Source organism: Fringilla coelebs (assembly GCF_963513975.1).
Source record: "Fringilla coelebs genome assembly, chromosome: 10".
Lineage (NCBI taxonomy): Eukaryota > Metazoa > Chordata > Aves > Passeriformes > Fringillidae > Fringilla > Fringilla coelebs.
In genome coordinates, this window is record NC_140036.1 from 22454050 (window position 1) to 22469253 (window position 15204).

General features: G+C 43.7%; 1 protein-coding gene across 1 annotated transcript in view; it reads right to left on the reverse strand.

The window, feature by feature from the left end:
* Positions 1–15204, reverse strand: part of SERPINI1 (serpin family I member 1) — a 45089-nt gene that overhangs the window by 17282 nt on the left and 12603 nt on the right. Inside the window, exons 2-3 of the mRNA XM_084212238.1 lie at positions 3815–4082; positions 1765–1995 (exon numbers count right to left, since the gene is read on the reverse strand). Of these exons, the coding sequence (XP_084068364.1) occupies positions 1765–1995; positions 3815–4064 (481 nt within the window). The 5' untranslated portion in view covers positions 4065–4082. The remainder of the gene's footprint in view (positions 1–1764; positions 1996–3814; positions 4083–15204) is intronic.

A 15204-nucleotide genomic window follows, 5' to 3' on the forward strand; every position in this document is an offset into this window, starting at 1 on the left:
AACATTTCACTAAAATCGTTCCCAGTTTGGTAAACTGGGTGCACTGACCAGATCTGCCACTGCTCTTCAGGAATTACAGCCTCCTTCAGATTGCTTTCTTGCTCACTTCTATTTTTAGCTGACATTGCAATGCAAAGTGTTAAAATAAACACATTCCTCCATCTGATTATTACTCCTTAATCCATGGTTTAAAAAACAAATTAATTCTGCTTTCTGGAGCATATGATCCTGACTAACTGGTGTGAAATTTGTGTATCACAGGGCTGGATTTCTTCCGGGTTGCTGTTTGTACTTCATTTTATCTCGAATGTTCTAAGGAGGGAGGTGTGACCAACACTCACTTGGAGTTGGAAAAAAAACAAAGGGGAAACTAAGAAAGAAAACATTTCCAGATTTCTATTTGGTACTCATATTTCTTTGTTTTTTCAGCCACATCTTGTTAATATGTTAATGAAATGTTAGGAATTTTCCTGCCCAGAGGAACCTTGGATGGTTCTGTTTTCTGCTTCAAGCCTCTCAACACGCTGAACAGGCTGGAACTGAATCCTGCCTGTGCTGTGCTCCTTTCCCAAGGGGGAAATCAGAGAGAAGGGGACCAGCTGAGGGACTGGAACCATCCCAATCTGCCACCAAGAGCTCCCCAGCTGCCCTGGTGGGCTCTGCTTTTCTTTTTCCCTCAGACAGACACCACATCCATGGAAACCCTCTGCAATCTGCTGCATCACTTCCACCCAGCTATTTCTGCAGCCTGAGAGAAAGGGCAGTTTGTTAAGAACAGAATGGCTGATGTGTTCCCTTGGAACAAACCAGACCGTTTTCAAAAGGGAATAAAAGCATTACAGAAGGTGCTTTTCCCCTTTGGAGCTGTGCTTTTCCAAAAGGAATTATGGATTCTTTAGTGCTCAGACTACATGGGGATGTGCTAATTCCTTCCAGGTGATTCCAATCCCTCCAAATTCCCAGTAGTACAACTGTGTCAGAGCCAGACCTCCCTGAATTACTCCCAAAATCTCAACCTTCAGAGCGGGCCAGGGGAAGCAGAATGAGAACATGCTTTGATCCCTACACCAGGAGACTCCCAGATATGGGGGCTCTGCATGGCTCCAGGAAATGCCACCTCTCTGGGAGCTGCCAAGCCAAGCAGCATCCTGCAGCTCTCAATGTGCATATTTACAACAGTAATTTTGTGCTTAACTCCCCTGCTGCAAATTTGTGTTGTGAAACTGTTGACAGCGTTCCTAAAATCAACTACCCTCTCAACATGCTATCTCGTTTCCTCACACTGCAAAATATTACATTACACACTCTGATTTTGTGGTTCAAAATTAGCTTTTTATTCCCCACTATTCTGTTTCTCAGTACCTTGTGAGTATGAGCTCCTCAGAGGAGGAGTGATACTCCACACATTCAAAGCACAATAACCCTTGTGCAGACAACTTTTCTGCCATTAGCAATAATACTTTTGTAAAATAAATTAAAATGCCTACCATTAAAACAGTCTCATTCAATAAATGTTACAGATGGTAGGACCAGAGAACAAATATTCAAATAGATGCCACATGATTAACAATGACTAATATTACTTATGACAGATCATTCCTACACAGGAAAAAATAGAAATACTAGAATTCTTCTCCTGGGAGGAGACACTTCAGTCTCAGACAGAACAGATAAAAGCCAAAGCAGCAGCCCAACACCACTGCACAAGTTTGGAAGCAGAAACACTTCCTGCAGGAAGCGCACAAAAGGATCACATGCACTTACTATTTGTGTGATTCTCCACCCATTTATTGATCTGAGTAGCAACAGCTGCACTTTGGCTGAAATCTACATTCTCTACTTCAGCTTTAAAGTATTTTTTCACCAGCTGCAGGAATTTGTCACTGACGTGGAACCCATTCTGCACGTAGAGGGAGTTGGCGATGTCCAGCACGTAGTGACTTTCTTCAGCAGTTGCCATGTCTGAAAGCTCCTTCAGGAAGGCAAACTCTTCACCTGGGGAAGGAAAAAACACCTTCAGTGGTTCAGAAAGGAAAATTTTTCCATGGCTTTTCTGCTGAAAATTCACCAAAATGTTTTATTGAAGGAAAGCCATCTTTTTTAAACAAACTTGTTTCTAAACCTACACACACCTTCAGATCTGAAGGAATAATCTCCAAGATCATATTACTTAGAGCCTGTTTTTTCTCCTAGCTATAATTAGTCTAATTAATGAGACATTTGAGTCCTACCAGAAGCAAAGCTATCAATTGAAATTCTTTCTACACCAAAAAAGGAATTAAAAAAATTCTTCTTACAGGTTCCATTTCTTAGTCTTGCCACCAGAAATTCTTAACAGAATTTTTATTCCATCTTAAATGCCAGTTGTTTAAGGAAAAATGGACTTCAAATCTTGAAACTAAGGACCTGCACAGCCTCTTCTATGACAAAGGCAGGTCTAGAATTACCCAGGATCCTTAGTGGGGTAGTACAGAATCCTTGGTGGGTAATGAGGAATCTTGAGCAGGATTAAAGCAGCCTGCTTTGAAATAGGAAGCTTGTACTGCTGCATAAAGGTAAAATTTTTAATTAAAAATCCAAGAAAATAAACCTTTAAACTGATGGCAATGATGTGTTTCAAGCAGAAATCATGGGAACACTTTCACTGAATGCCACACTCATAACCCAGAATAGGGAACAGCCCAAAAAAAATCAACTACACGACTCCCTCCATGACAGCTATGGGATAACTGATTGTTGTTTTAGAGACAAAATGTAGATCTCAACTGGTGCTGCAGCCTCCACAAAGAGGCACCAGCTCTGCAGTGGCTCTTGACAAACACAGTTTGATGTTGGTGTTCAGAAATTCCTCACCAAGATCCTTCCACTGAAGACTCCAAAGTCCAGCACATTGCACGAATAAAAAATTTCATTCAGGTTTCAAAGCAGTTCCTTGGATATCAATAGAAGCAATTTTGCTGAAACTACTGCTTTCCTTAACAGCTTTCACTATAATCTCTCAAAAGGATGTTCCTAAAAATCTTCTCTTTCTAGAGGCCAAGGCAAGTTTATTTTGGAGCAGAAACCGAGATGAGCTGCAGCTATTGAAGGCTCAGCTACCCCAGCCAGGGTTTTATGGCAGTGTCAGAACCCAGGACATTCCTCTGGCTGACCTGGGTGATTCCAGACCCTGGCAGGGAGCTCAGAGACCTTGGCACGGAGTCAGAAACACCTGTGCCTTTGATTTTAGCCATGGAAACAATTACCAACTGTGTGTGAAGATTTACAAGCCACAAGAGTTTGAATAGAATGGTAGTGAATTTGTCACAGGGTGAAAAAGTAGAATTTTGGGGATTTAGAGTGGGAGTTCAGGAGGCAAGATGGAGGACTAGGAGAAGAAGAAGAAAGACAAGACACGCCCAGATTCCTCCATCTTGCCTCCTGAACTCCCATTCTAAATCCCCAAAATTCTACTTTTTCACCCTGTGACAAATTCACTGTCATTCTATTCAAACTCTTGTGGCTTGTAACTCCTCACACACAGTTGGTAATTGTTTCCATGGGCTGAAATCAAAGGCACAGGTGTTTCTGACTCCATGCCAAGGTCTCTGAGACCCCTGCCAGGGTCTTGAGTCCTCCAGGGCAGCCAGAGGGATGTCGTGGGTTCTGACATGTCAGCACCTCTCAGCTCATGCAGAACCCACACATCTGAGCCTGCCCATCAAGGCCACCAAGAAATCCAGTGATTTATAACCCATGGACATCAGCAGGCTGCTCCCAACCCTTGCTCCTGCTTCTCTAAGACAAAAAGTAAGAGATGCTGCAAAGGGCTCACCGTTTTTCAAGCTGTCAAAGCCCATGGAATGGCGGATTTCCTTCAGGGTGGTCCCGTGGGCTCCCAGCTCCACCATGCCCATGGCTATGGCAATGCTCAGAGGGGAGAACAGGATGTTCTCATCCTCCCTGCTGGCTCTCAGCTGGTTGTAAACGTTGACAGACAGCTCAGCGATGGTTTCATCAGGAAAATTGGTCTTGAAGGCTTCGCTTTGCAAAGCAAGCAGAGACAGCAGTCCAAGGAAATACATGACTTGGGATTTTAAGGCCTGCAAGATAAATTTGAGACAAAATAAGATTGGTGGATAATATAAAATTCAACTTGAGAGAAGGAAGAGTAGTCAACTTTTTAATCTTAAATCTGTGGGGGAAGAAAATCCCTAGAGTTCAATGCACAATGCAGTTCGTTGGAGGAGACACTATCAAAAGAGAAGTAATGATGGATTTTCACACAAAAATAACCTCCTCCCTTATGTAACGGCATGTTTGTGAAATCTTCCAGCCCCAGACCAAGGAAACACTCACAGCTTCTACAGAAAAGACCCCAAAGACAGCAACCCCCTCCCTCCTTCCCTTTGGAATTGTGGCTGTTTAGCAGTGCTGACCTGGAACTGGTTTGTGTTTCTGCACTGTTCCACCAAGAAGAGCCAGAAATTTGCTATTTCTTTCATTTGACCTTCTAGTAAGATGGAACTTATTTATCTAAGTCACTTGAAGCCCCCAACAGGTAAAACTGTTTCAAAGACTGTGAGAAAGCTCCCTGACACCCCTGACAAAGTTACTGTTCCGTGATGTTGCTCAGTTGCAAAACACGTGGCAAGCAGCCAAAAATTCTTTGAAAGAAAAAAAGAAATCAATCATGCCTTAGTTACTAACTAAACCCCCTTTTGTTAGTAAATAACAGCGAGAAGTTGGGTAGCTCTGCTAGCTGGGAGTCAACCCCCGGTGAGAGGATAAAGGTACTGTACAGTGAGAAAGATCCAACAGTGGGAACAAGGAAGGAAACTAAATTTAAAAAAGGGTGATGCTTCTGACTAATCCATCCCCCAAGCTCTGCTGAAATGCTCTGGGGTAAGCAACAGTTCTCACTCTACCCCAGTTTAGCTCACACAACTACTGATAGTAGAATCCCAGCTCCTGGAGCAGGGAATGTGTAACTTCATCCTTCCATTTTTATTTTCCTTTAAACTCTGCGCTACCTTGGCATGGGACCCACTACTGCTGCAAGCCTTGGGTGAGAAACAGCAACCACCAGAGCTCCTGTTTCAACTCCTTCCCTCTGCCACTCTGCCTCCAAGGCATAGCAGAGCAAATCCTCCTGAAGCAGGAGCTTGGACAGGACAAGGCTCAGAGCTTTATCCACAAGTGTTTACAAGTTGTTGTGCCAGGCTGCAGGGCTCGTCAGCACAGCCCAGATTTGTGTGAATGCTGCTGCTCCACAGAATCAATTTGCATGCAGGCAGCCCAAGTGCCTCTCCTTATGCTTCCCAGCAATCCTGGGGCTGCATTACCAGGTTTTATAGACATGGCACAAAGTGAGCTTTATACAACATTTATATTCTGCATTTCATCTTCAAAGGCCTATGTAGCATTATCTAATTCACTCACACGGCGCTGAATGATCCATAATTTAAGTGTTATTACTCGCATTTTATAGCTGAGAAAATACAAAGAACAACAGGGTACACACACGTGCCTTGGCAGCCACTGGTGCCAGCACTAGTTAAGATTCCTCCTGTCCCCCAGCCTCCATCAGCTTTTTGTTCAGTCCTGAACTGAGAAAATTGAAGAGATGAACCAGGGCTGCAATCCCACATGGTTCAGGGGAAAAGGAGAGCCTTGCCTCTCATCTTCCTCGTGATTCTTTCCACATATGTAAGAAATATTCTCCTTCCTAAAATTCCAATAAATTATCTATGGTGGCATCACTTCACTTCTGTGGATTACTTGATCAATCTTCCTCTGATTCTTAGTAAGACAGCAAAAATGTCCACTGAAGGCTCTTATCCTATTTAGGAACAGCACAGAAAAGTCATAGAAGCCTAAAGACCCAGCTTGAATCCTTCTGCCTGCATGTTCCAGGGCACTGACAGAACCACCCAGCACTGCTGCCCAGTGCAAGACACCAGACTGACCATCATTATTTATTTCAGAAACACTGAGACACTATTTATAACCCCAAACATTATCAACACACCACAAACTTCCCCAACAAAACTGCTTAACAGCAGTATATTCTTTTCAACTTACCCATTTATAAATTATTGACTTAAGGATATTAAGGTTTCTGCTATAGAAAAAAATTGGATTTCTCTGTGATCATGGGCATTGCAGATTTCTTTATTTAAAAGCCCTGGAGCATGCCTCTGCCAGTGTTACATAAGACTTGAGCCAGCACATCCCTGTGATAGACTGAGCCCAGGTATTATTCTCTTATCCTAAAAGCTGCAAAAGGCAAGGAAAGCTTAACAAAGCTCCATCACACAGGTCTGTAGTGGCACCAAAAGCGGTACTCAGGAAATAGATAAGCAGGAGCTCATCTTGCTTTTGTTGAGGATGAGCCCAAATTTGGGAGCTCTCCCACCCTAATCTATACAAACAAGTTGTGCAGCTCAGTGTGGATGCAATTACACAGAGAGCTGAAGCTTTCCACTCCTGGATCAAGAGCAGCTTGAGCTCACTTGGAGACCTGATGTGCTTAAAACAGATGTGAAATAATCTGCAATTTTCAGAAAGGGAAGTTCCCCAGCCTTGCAGTTGCAGAGGCAGCTGCTCAGCACTCCATCACTGATCTCTGTCCTATGTACTACTGCCAGACAGGCTTAAATAATTGCACAGAGGAAGGAGGGGAGAAATTTATACATCTTAATTAAGTGTTTAACATGCAGGTCAGACTGTCTGAAAGCTAATAAAATATTTGTTATTAGACAATGCTGGAACCCCAACATTACATACAAATCAAAATCATATTTCTTTCTGACCACTCACCAAAAGTTCCTCATGTGAAATAATTATGCTATATTACTTTTCATTATTTAGTTGGAAAGAAAATAGAGTAAGTACATAGACAGAGACAAATAAAATTTATACTGAAATGCTCTTAACAAGACAAAGTACATTTTTAACTACAAAAGTATGTTTTTAACTACAAGCCAAATCCCACTGATGGCAACATAAGAGGCTGAACTGTGCAGAATAGAAGTTCCTAGTAAGAATGAATTAAACCCAAACAATTTTGATTTCCTCCCCAGCCCTTCCACATCATTTTAGTCTAGAGAGGCTTTCTAATGAAGTTCACAGTGAAGTTCCCCATACAGACACCAAGGGGAAAGGAAGACAGGGAGGCAGGAATGAACACATGGATACAGGCAGAGAATTTATCAGCTCCTTGTCTGGCAGTGCTCTCCAAAGTGAAAACACAAACATAAATGAATGAGCCCAATGCAAGGGAAGGTGCTTTAAAGCCAACTAAAGATCTGTGGGTGCTGGTCAGTGGGAAGGAGCCTGTAAAACACCACAGATCAATCCTTGCCAGCCAGTGTGAAAATGGGCTCATCTCATCCATCTAATGGGAAATGTCACTGGTAAATTCCTAGGTTCAATTCTTCTCACACTTCTGGCTCATGCTCACACTGCTCTGCTGACAACTGGGAATCCAGCTCTTAATTATCATTCCAGCCAGAGCAGCTCCTGCTCCTCTGATCCTGCCTCACTGCAGGCTGCATTACTTTGGGGTCTGGGCCCCACCAAGAGCTGGGACTGATTCTGGAGCAGCATCTTCTCAGCATCTCCCTCCTGACAGAGCCCAGGGCACCCTGGATTGTCACTGCAGTGGCACTGAGAGCATCTTTGAATTGCCTGGACCCTACTCACAAACACACTTCAAGTTGAAGGAAATGAAGCTGAACATTATGTAATGCACATCCAGAAACTTAAACAGTCCCTGGGAGTATCATCAAAATTTTACTCAGGCTTTTCTGTCTTCCTCAGACATCCCCAGTACAGTCTGTCACTGCTGATCTGCATCAATGCAATCTGGTTAAATAATCCTGCAGCAGTGGGAAAGGAGTCAATGTCCCCACTGAGCAATGTTTAAAAATCAACAATCATCAGTTTCAAATGTTACTGTGTACATTTTGCTTTCACTGCTAAATATAAGAATTAAAAAAAAAAAAAAGCTGTTAAAAATCCTTTCACTCAGCCATACAGTTATTAAGGCCAAAGGTATGAACTTCTCATTTGAGGGTGTGTCAGACAGATTCTGAGTTTTGTTTGATTTCATCAATTGATGCACGAACACCTCTCTCCTACCAGGCAATCAAGGAATCAGTGCAAACAAATTCTCCTTGCCACAGCCTCTTCTTGAAAAACAGTTGTGTATCACAAATCCTCACTTGCTACAGAGGTTTGTCAGAGCGTATCAGTCTTGTTCTGGCTTGCAACTGCTCCCAGGGGAAAAAAGCAGTGATGGAACACTAAAACCAACAAGATTCCAGATATCCATCCTTCAGCAGCTACTGGCACTGAGGCCAAACCTGGTTCAATTCCCAGGAAACTTTTTTATTGAGCATTTCAGAAAACACCAGCCCCAAAACTCAGCCACAACCAGCTCAGGGCTGCTGTTCACTGCCCTGGGGCCAGCCCAGATGTGCTCCTGTGCATGGGCACAAGGGACACCCATCCTTGTGATGGCTGAAGAAAAACATTCATCTGATAAATACAGGACTGCTTCTCCAGCTCTTGCCTCTCCCCAGCATAAGGCTGGGATGACTAAGAGGAAGCAGAACAAATTCGCCCCCTCACACCCACAAACTCTGAACTATTCGGTTCCAGTAAAATGCAGAAGGGGCAGGCGCTCTCTGGAAGCTGAGATATTTTGAGATATCCTATCAACAAACTCCAACTGAGTTCACAGACATGAGGTACCACGGATTTTGAAACAGCGAGACCTGGACTCGGCGTAGGAAGGTGCCAAAAATTCAATTAAGGGTTGAATTCTAGTACCTTGTACTTGTCAGACAGGTTGAAAAAATGGGTTATAATTTCCTTTTCTTTTACACCTTTACAGAGGGTTTTATAAAGAAACTAATTTATGGCTTTAAAAACCTACAAAATAAACCTGTGATACATTGCCTTGGTTCCTCAGCACACGGAGACTAAACTAAGATTAGTTGCCTTCAAGATTACTCTTGGCTACCTGCGAGCTAAACACCAAAGGTGTGGGAAGTACAAATAAGAAAAACTGCTGATTCCTGATCAGTGTGTTAAAAAAAAACCCTGGGAGGAAAACAAGTGTGGTAACAGCACTGATTACATTGTCTCCTGTAAAGAGCAGCTGCAGGAGCAGACAGAAGTCTGGCAGAACAATTTGATAAAGCAACAGACGGATTTGCTCAGGGAACAAGACCTGCTGGGTCAGGGGAAAAACCCACTGTGGATCCAGGCAGGAACTGGGGGATTCTCCTTCCCCCCAAACCCAACCAGAACAGTCTCATGCTTGTGGCAGGTGAATCATGGAAGGATGTGAGTTTGGTGAAATTCAGCCACTACTGCTTTGCCAGTTGTTAAACATGGCAATTGCTGCAGGCACCTTTACTCCGAATGATTTCTTGTTGGCAATCACATCTACCAATAAATGCCAGAGAGAGGCACCACCTAACTAACAGTAACAGCTCAGAAAACGAACACAGCTTAGACAATGAGCCCAACTTCCCCTCACAAAGAACCCCCTGAGCCCCAGCCCAGCCCAGGGGATGCAGGAGCACTTGGTGAGATCCTCAGCTGTTCTCCAGACCAGGAATGGTTGTCATGGCTACCCTGAAGGATGTGCAGAGGAGGCTCCCAGAGATGTCCACGATTTGCTCCCAGCTAGTTCAGGCTTGCCTCAGGCCCTACAACAACAGGGGAATGTGGCTGCTAGCACAAACCTCAAGCTGCTTACAAACCCACCTGATCCACTGCAGAACAACACAAGAACAGCCTTTCCAGTCCCTTCTGCTTCGTCCAGCAATACAGCCTCTCAGATTTTTATTTGAAGATTGGGCAAAAATTGCACCTCCAGCCAGTACAACTGGAGTAAAAGCATTCTCACCTCCAGAACGTTGTGGTTTTACCACAGCAAGCCCCCACAGAAGCAGTGTGACACCTGCTCCCATCGGCTGCTCCCTGTGTTCATTTCCCTTTTCTCCCCCAGCTCTCAGCCCCTCTCTTCCTCCAGCACAGGAACTGCGAAATAAAGCTCAAACCTGAGCTGGCTCCACCTGAGAAATCATTTCTTTTCCACAGCCAGGTGCCCAGGGGATGGGAGTGCAGGGGATCACACATCCTGCTGGGATCCACAGCCAGCAGTGCTCACTCAGCTCACTGGGATGTGCTCAAACACACAGAGCCTGCCTGGAGGTGAGAGCAGCAAATCAGACACCAATCCTCACAGCACCACATACACAATTCAGGAGCTGTTACTGCTTAGAACCAGCAGAATGCAGGCCAAGGAAATGGGAAAAACACTAAATAGCCATTAAATGCTTCAAGCCACAACTGAATAGATAACCAAGAGGCTATCAGGGTCCATGCAAGCAGCACAGGAAGGACCTACAAAGTACTTTGGGTATCAGTAGTGCAGTCCCTGGAAGTGGTGACAAACCTGGGAAATTCTGCATTCCTTGGACAGCAGGCAGGCACATCACTCCTCGCTGTGACATGCGTTCCATTTAGTCAGCAAGGCAGCTCCATCAAGTTAGGGGATGTACTTACATTTTCTGTGCTGCAAAAAATGTTTATCCCTAAAAAATGTTTACCCTTAGCCTATATGAGCACCTGACCTCATCAGGCAGAGATTCTACAGACACATGTGGAAGCACTGAACTTGTCAGAATCGGTTTGTCTCAGTGCAATGACATCTCTATCTCAATCGGCACAAACATTTATTAATAAAGTTAAGGGATTTTGTCACCATCTGTCAATTATGGTGTCATTGCCTTCTGGAGCAGGAAACCTTGAGGTTAATTTCATTAGAGAGCAGCACAATAATGATATAGGAAATAGTGGGGTGTTTAAATCTCCAGTATAGAGTGACTAAGACAAGGAACAGTCATTCCACAGGTAGTGTTTGGACCACACTAAAACCTTGCTCTCCAACACACAGCCAAGTCATGCCCTTCAGGATTCTTTACTCCTGTTTTTAAATGACCCCATGGCACCAGGAGCATTGAGAAAACCTGATACTGTAGCAAATGCTACACTAAAAAGTTTCATATTGACAATTTTTTTCCATTGAATCCCAAATGTTTTTAAACTTTCATGGAGCTTGGCACTGACTCACTAACCTGCTGAGGCAATTATGCAAGCCAAAGTTGTCTTAATTGCGCTTCCTCAAGCATATTCCCTCAGCTCTAATTAAAAAATAAAAAGAGATGCTGAGAAGCCATGTCCAAAATACTTAAATTTGAATAGCCTCAAGCGAACATCTAAATACATGTCTAGACAATTAAAAAAGGTGGTCTTGTTTCCAAATCTACTGCTCTAAGGCCTGCAATTGGGAGGACTCTCATGCAATTTCTCTGTTTGTTTCTTCTGTCTAGGAGAAACAAATTTTTAGAAATACTTTGGCAGAATGCCTTATTTTTGACAGCTCCAGTGTGCCCCACAAAGTAAGAGCTATAAATAAGAAAACACAAAACCCACAAGCTCTGTGAAGGAGAAAATTTGAAGCATTATGGAACTCGGGGATTCTAAAAGGTTCAGAACTGGGGGTGTGCCTGTGGCTCATCTGACAAAGTCAACACAGTCTGACTGGGGAGAGCTTCAAGCTTTAGACTGAAATACTACACAGGATCTGCTTCCAGCAGACCAAAAGGGGGTTTACCTGGCAAGTTCCACAGAATTCTCTTAGTGAGGCACAGCCTGTTTGGTTTTGGTGGTTTCACCATCCATTTCTGTCCCAGTGGGGGCTGCCAGTCCTGCACAGCTCTCTGCATGAGGTCTCTCTCAGGTACATTGGTCTGGTGGTGGAGATGTTGACCTGACTGCTGGAAGGGGGAACAATGCCCAGACACAGGAGGGAAAGGTGCCCCTCAGAGCCTCTCCAGAATCAATTCTGACACATTTTATCTCTGCAATAACTTGACTTTTCAGTGAAAAGGCCAATGCAGTACTCCACTCGGAGTGCAACCATCCAGGGAAGATCCCCCAAATGAGACAGCAGCATTCCTTTTCCTCCCTCAGATTTCCTCAGGGCTATCTGGGAAAAGAAGGGTGAGATCTAATTCTGTAATAGTCTCTTTCCATCAGAAGCAGCAGAGATAGAACACTGCAATCAGTTATTTTAGACACAAGAACAACTTCTTGCCTGCTCTTGCACGTACCACAAATTTCCTTACTTACAGAAAGTCCCATTTTTGTTATTTTCCTGTGAAACTCAGCTGATCATCAAGCTCCCACTATAATTTAATTAAAAGGGCAGTAGCTAAGTTTCACCATATGCAACTGCCAGATGCAATCACTGCAGTTGGAGTCTAAAGGCGAGATCCCTGCATGTACTGGAGCGTAGTTGTATAAGTGATGAAAGCTGTCACTTATGTCACAGAAATTGCTGTAATGCATGGTGATATTACAGCTTCAGCAGCACCAAAATATATTAATAATACATCCTGTGGAAGCATTTCCAGCAAGTGAGTTTGGAATGCAGCGTTTCAAGCATTTTTCTTGCAACTCCCTATTTATACATAAAGTCACTTCAGATACATTACATTAGTCTGTGTACTTTGCCTGGCATTATACAAGCTCTCACAGCCAATTTTAAACCTTCCAAAGTAGGAGGACTAAAAGACACAACTAATTAAGGAGAAACAAAAACAGAACAGGAACCCTTCACTACTTAGGGTTGCTGGAATAGGGAACACTGCAGGAGAAGTAACTAGAAATTGTGCATCTGTGGAGGAAATTTTGCTGAATGTCTTTTAAAAGCCCATCAACCAACTCAGGAAAGTCATCAAATATCTTTAATAAAACACAATGAACAATGACAATCTTTAAATCATCCCAGAATAACTAAATAGAAAAAGCACACGGTGTGAAACACCATTCAAAAGATCAAAGTAGAAGTTAATTCTTCCTTACCTTGTCCAGCTGCCTTCACAAGGACTTCAGAAGAAAAGAGATCAGGCTATGGTATAGCTATGTCAAGATGACGAAGAAAGTTAATTAAAATGCATCAGGATTTCAGAAGAGGAGTCTGTCAGTGCATGAACTGAAAGCAAGTGTGACATACAAACCAGCTTGTTTTCCTACAAAATAATATTGGCTGCAGCCTTGCAATCAACACTGGGCTCCATTTACATTTAGGTAACGTCCCTCTTGCCAGGAGAGTTATTATTCACTTCTGTTAACACTTTTGAGATCAGAATTACTTTCTTACAGTACAGTAATAAGGCAGAGATTGCTTTAGAAAAAAAACACCCCAAAACAATTAACCCCAGCATTCAGAGTAGATGTTATACCCTGATTAATTACCAGCAGCAATTTGTCATCACCAGGACTGCTGTTTATAATGCACGGACACCACTCCTCCAATGCTGCCCTGCTGCATGCTCCCCTTCTCCATGGCAAACTCAGGATTGCAGCAGCCTCTGCTGAGCTTCCAGCCAGCCCCAAACACTCCTGGGAGCAGCTGCACACCCCAGAGAGCCAGTCCTGACAGCCCCAGGGCTGAGAGCAGCCCCAGCTCAGAGCTCAGCCCCGGCACCAGGGCCCAGGACGTGGCCACCAGCTGAAAGAGCTGTCCTGGCATGGCCAGGAGCCAGGCAGGACCTAGGAAAGCCCAGGTTTAAAACCAGCTGAAAGAGCTGTCCTGGCATGGCCAGGAGCCAGGCAGGACCTAGGAAAGCCCAGGTTTAAAACCAGCTGAAAGAGATGTCTTGGCAATTGTGCACAGCCTGACCGGCAGAGCCACAGCTGAGGCACAAAATGAGAATGGAAAATGTCTCTAAATCTGGTCCAGCACAAAGTCTCCAGAGACAAAAGGTTGAGAAAGAAGAGTCACTCAGAGGGGGTTCAGTTCTGAACCAGCAAAATGGACTCACTGAGCAAGGACAGTTCAGCAAAATCAGTAACTGAGGGAAAAATTCAGCACTAAGCCTCTCCAAATATTTCTCTAACATAGCAGAATAACATCTGTTACAAAGTACAGACTTTTTTTTTCTAAAAACTACAGAATAATCTCGATGCCAAATTCAGCCAGTAGCAGGATTTTTTCACTCTGTATTTTTCACAGTGGAAAACCTCAACAAGGCATTCCATAAGAATTTCTTTTTGATCTGAAGGATGTTGATCACTGATCTTCCCAAAGGAGTGAGAAGCATGGGAATTCCACATGGAGAAGAAAATTAAACTCTTCTTTCCTCCCACCCTAAGGCCAGTTCCAATTCTTGCCTCTCAGGCCTCAGCATCATTGCTATTTACTTTGCTGGCAATTTTCATATATTCTCAAATATTCTCAATTGTCTCTCCTATCTCCATGGTTTCTACAACTCCACAACTCTGGTTTTATATTGCTTGCACTCGAGAGCAGCTCTGCAAATATCTAAAAAAAGCAAGCAACCCATCTGCCCATGACAGACAAGACTCCAGACACCAATAGAGACAAGTCAGATCTAGGCAGGAGGAATGAACCACCCAGTATGGCCCAGTGACCAGAACTGCCACTAAAATCCTCAAGCTTTTATCTCCACATCATCATTCACGTCCTTCCTCCCTCTTGTTTCTTTACAAGCATCCATGAACTTACCAACTCGAGGAAAAAACCCAAAAAGCCAACAAATGGGACAGGAGCAGCCTCATGCTGCTCCAAGTGGGAGAGCTGGCAGGGCATGAAAACAAGAAGGAAGCTTGGTGCCCTGCGTGTGTTTCTGAATTGTTCAGAGAGAGTATCTGGAACAACAGCTTTAAGGGATAAACTGGAAAGTTAGAAACAGAAAGGCAGGGAGGAAAAACTACTTCCTGCTGTTCAGGCATCTTATCCACAACAGAAGATACACAACCACCAAATAGTTTTTTCAATCAGAGTAAAGAACAAGCCTCGTTTTACTGAGGGGATAAAATATTCCCATTTTTGTTCCTATAGTTTCATTTATCCTGGCCTTGGAGGCTTGTGGCTATTGAAACATCACTCTTGGCCTACCATGGACAAAACAGCTCAGTTCAGAGTCCAGCACTCAAGCTGTGCCTGGAAGGTGGAATCTGGCCTTGGAGCTCACTTCTGTGCTCACTGTTCAAGCCTCATTGGTTTGTGTTTATGGGAACTGACGCTGTTCCAAGTACCCACTCCACGATGAGCCATTTAAACACCACATGCAGGGAGCTGAATTTGTCTTAATCCTGCTCATTCTCCCACAC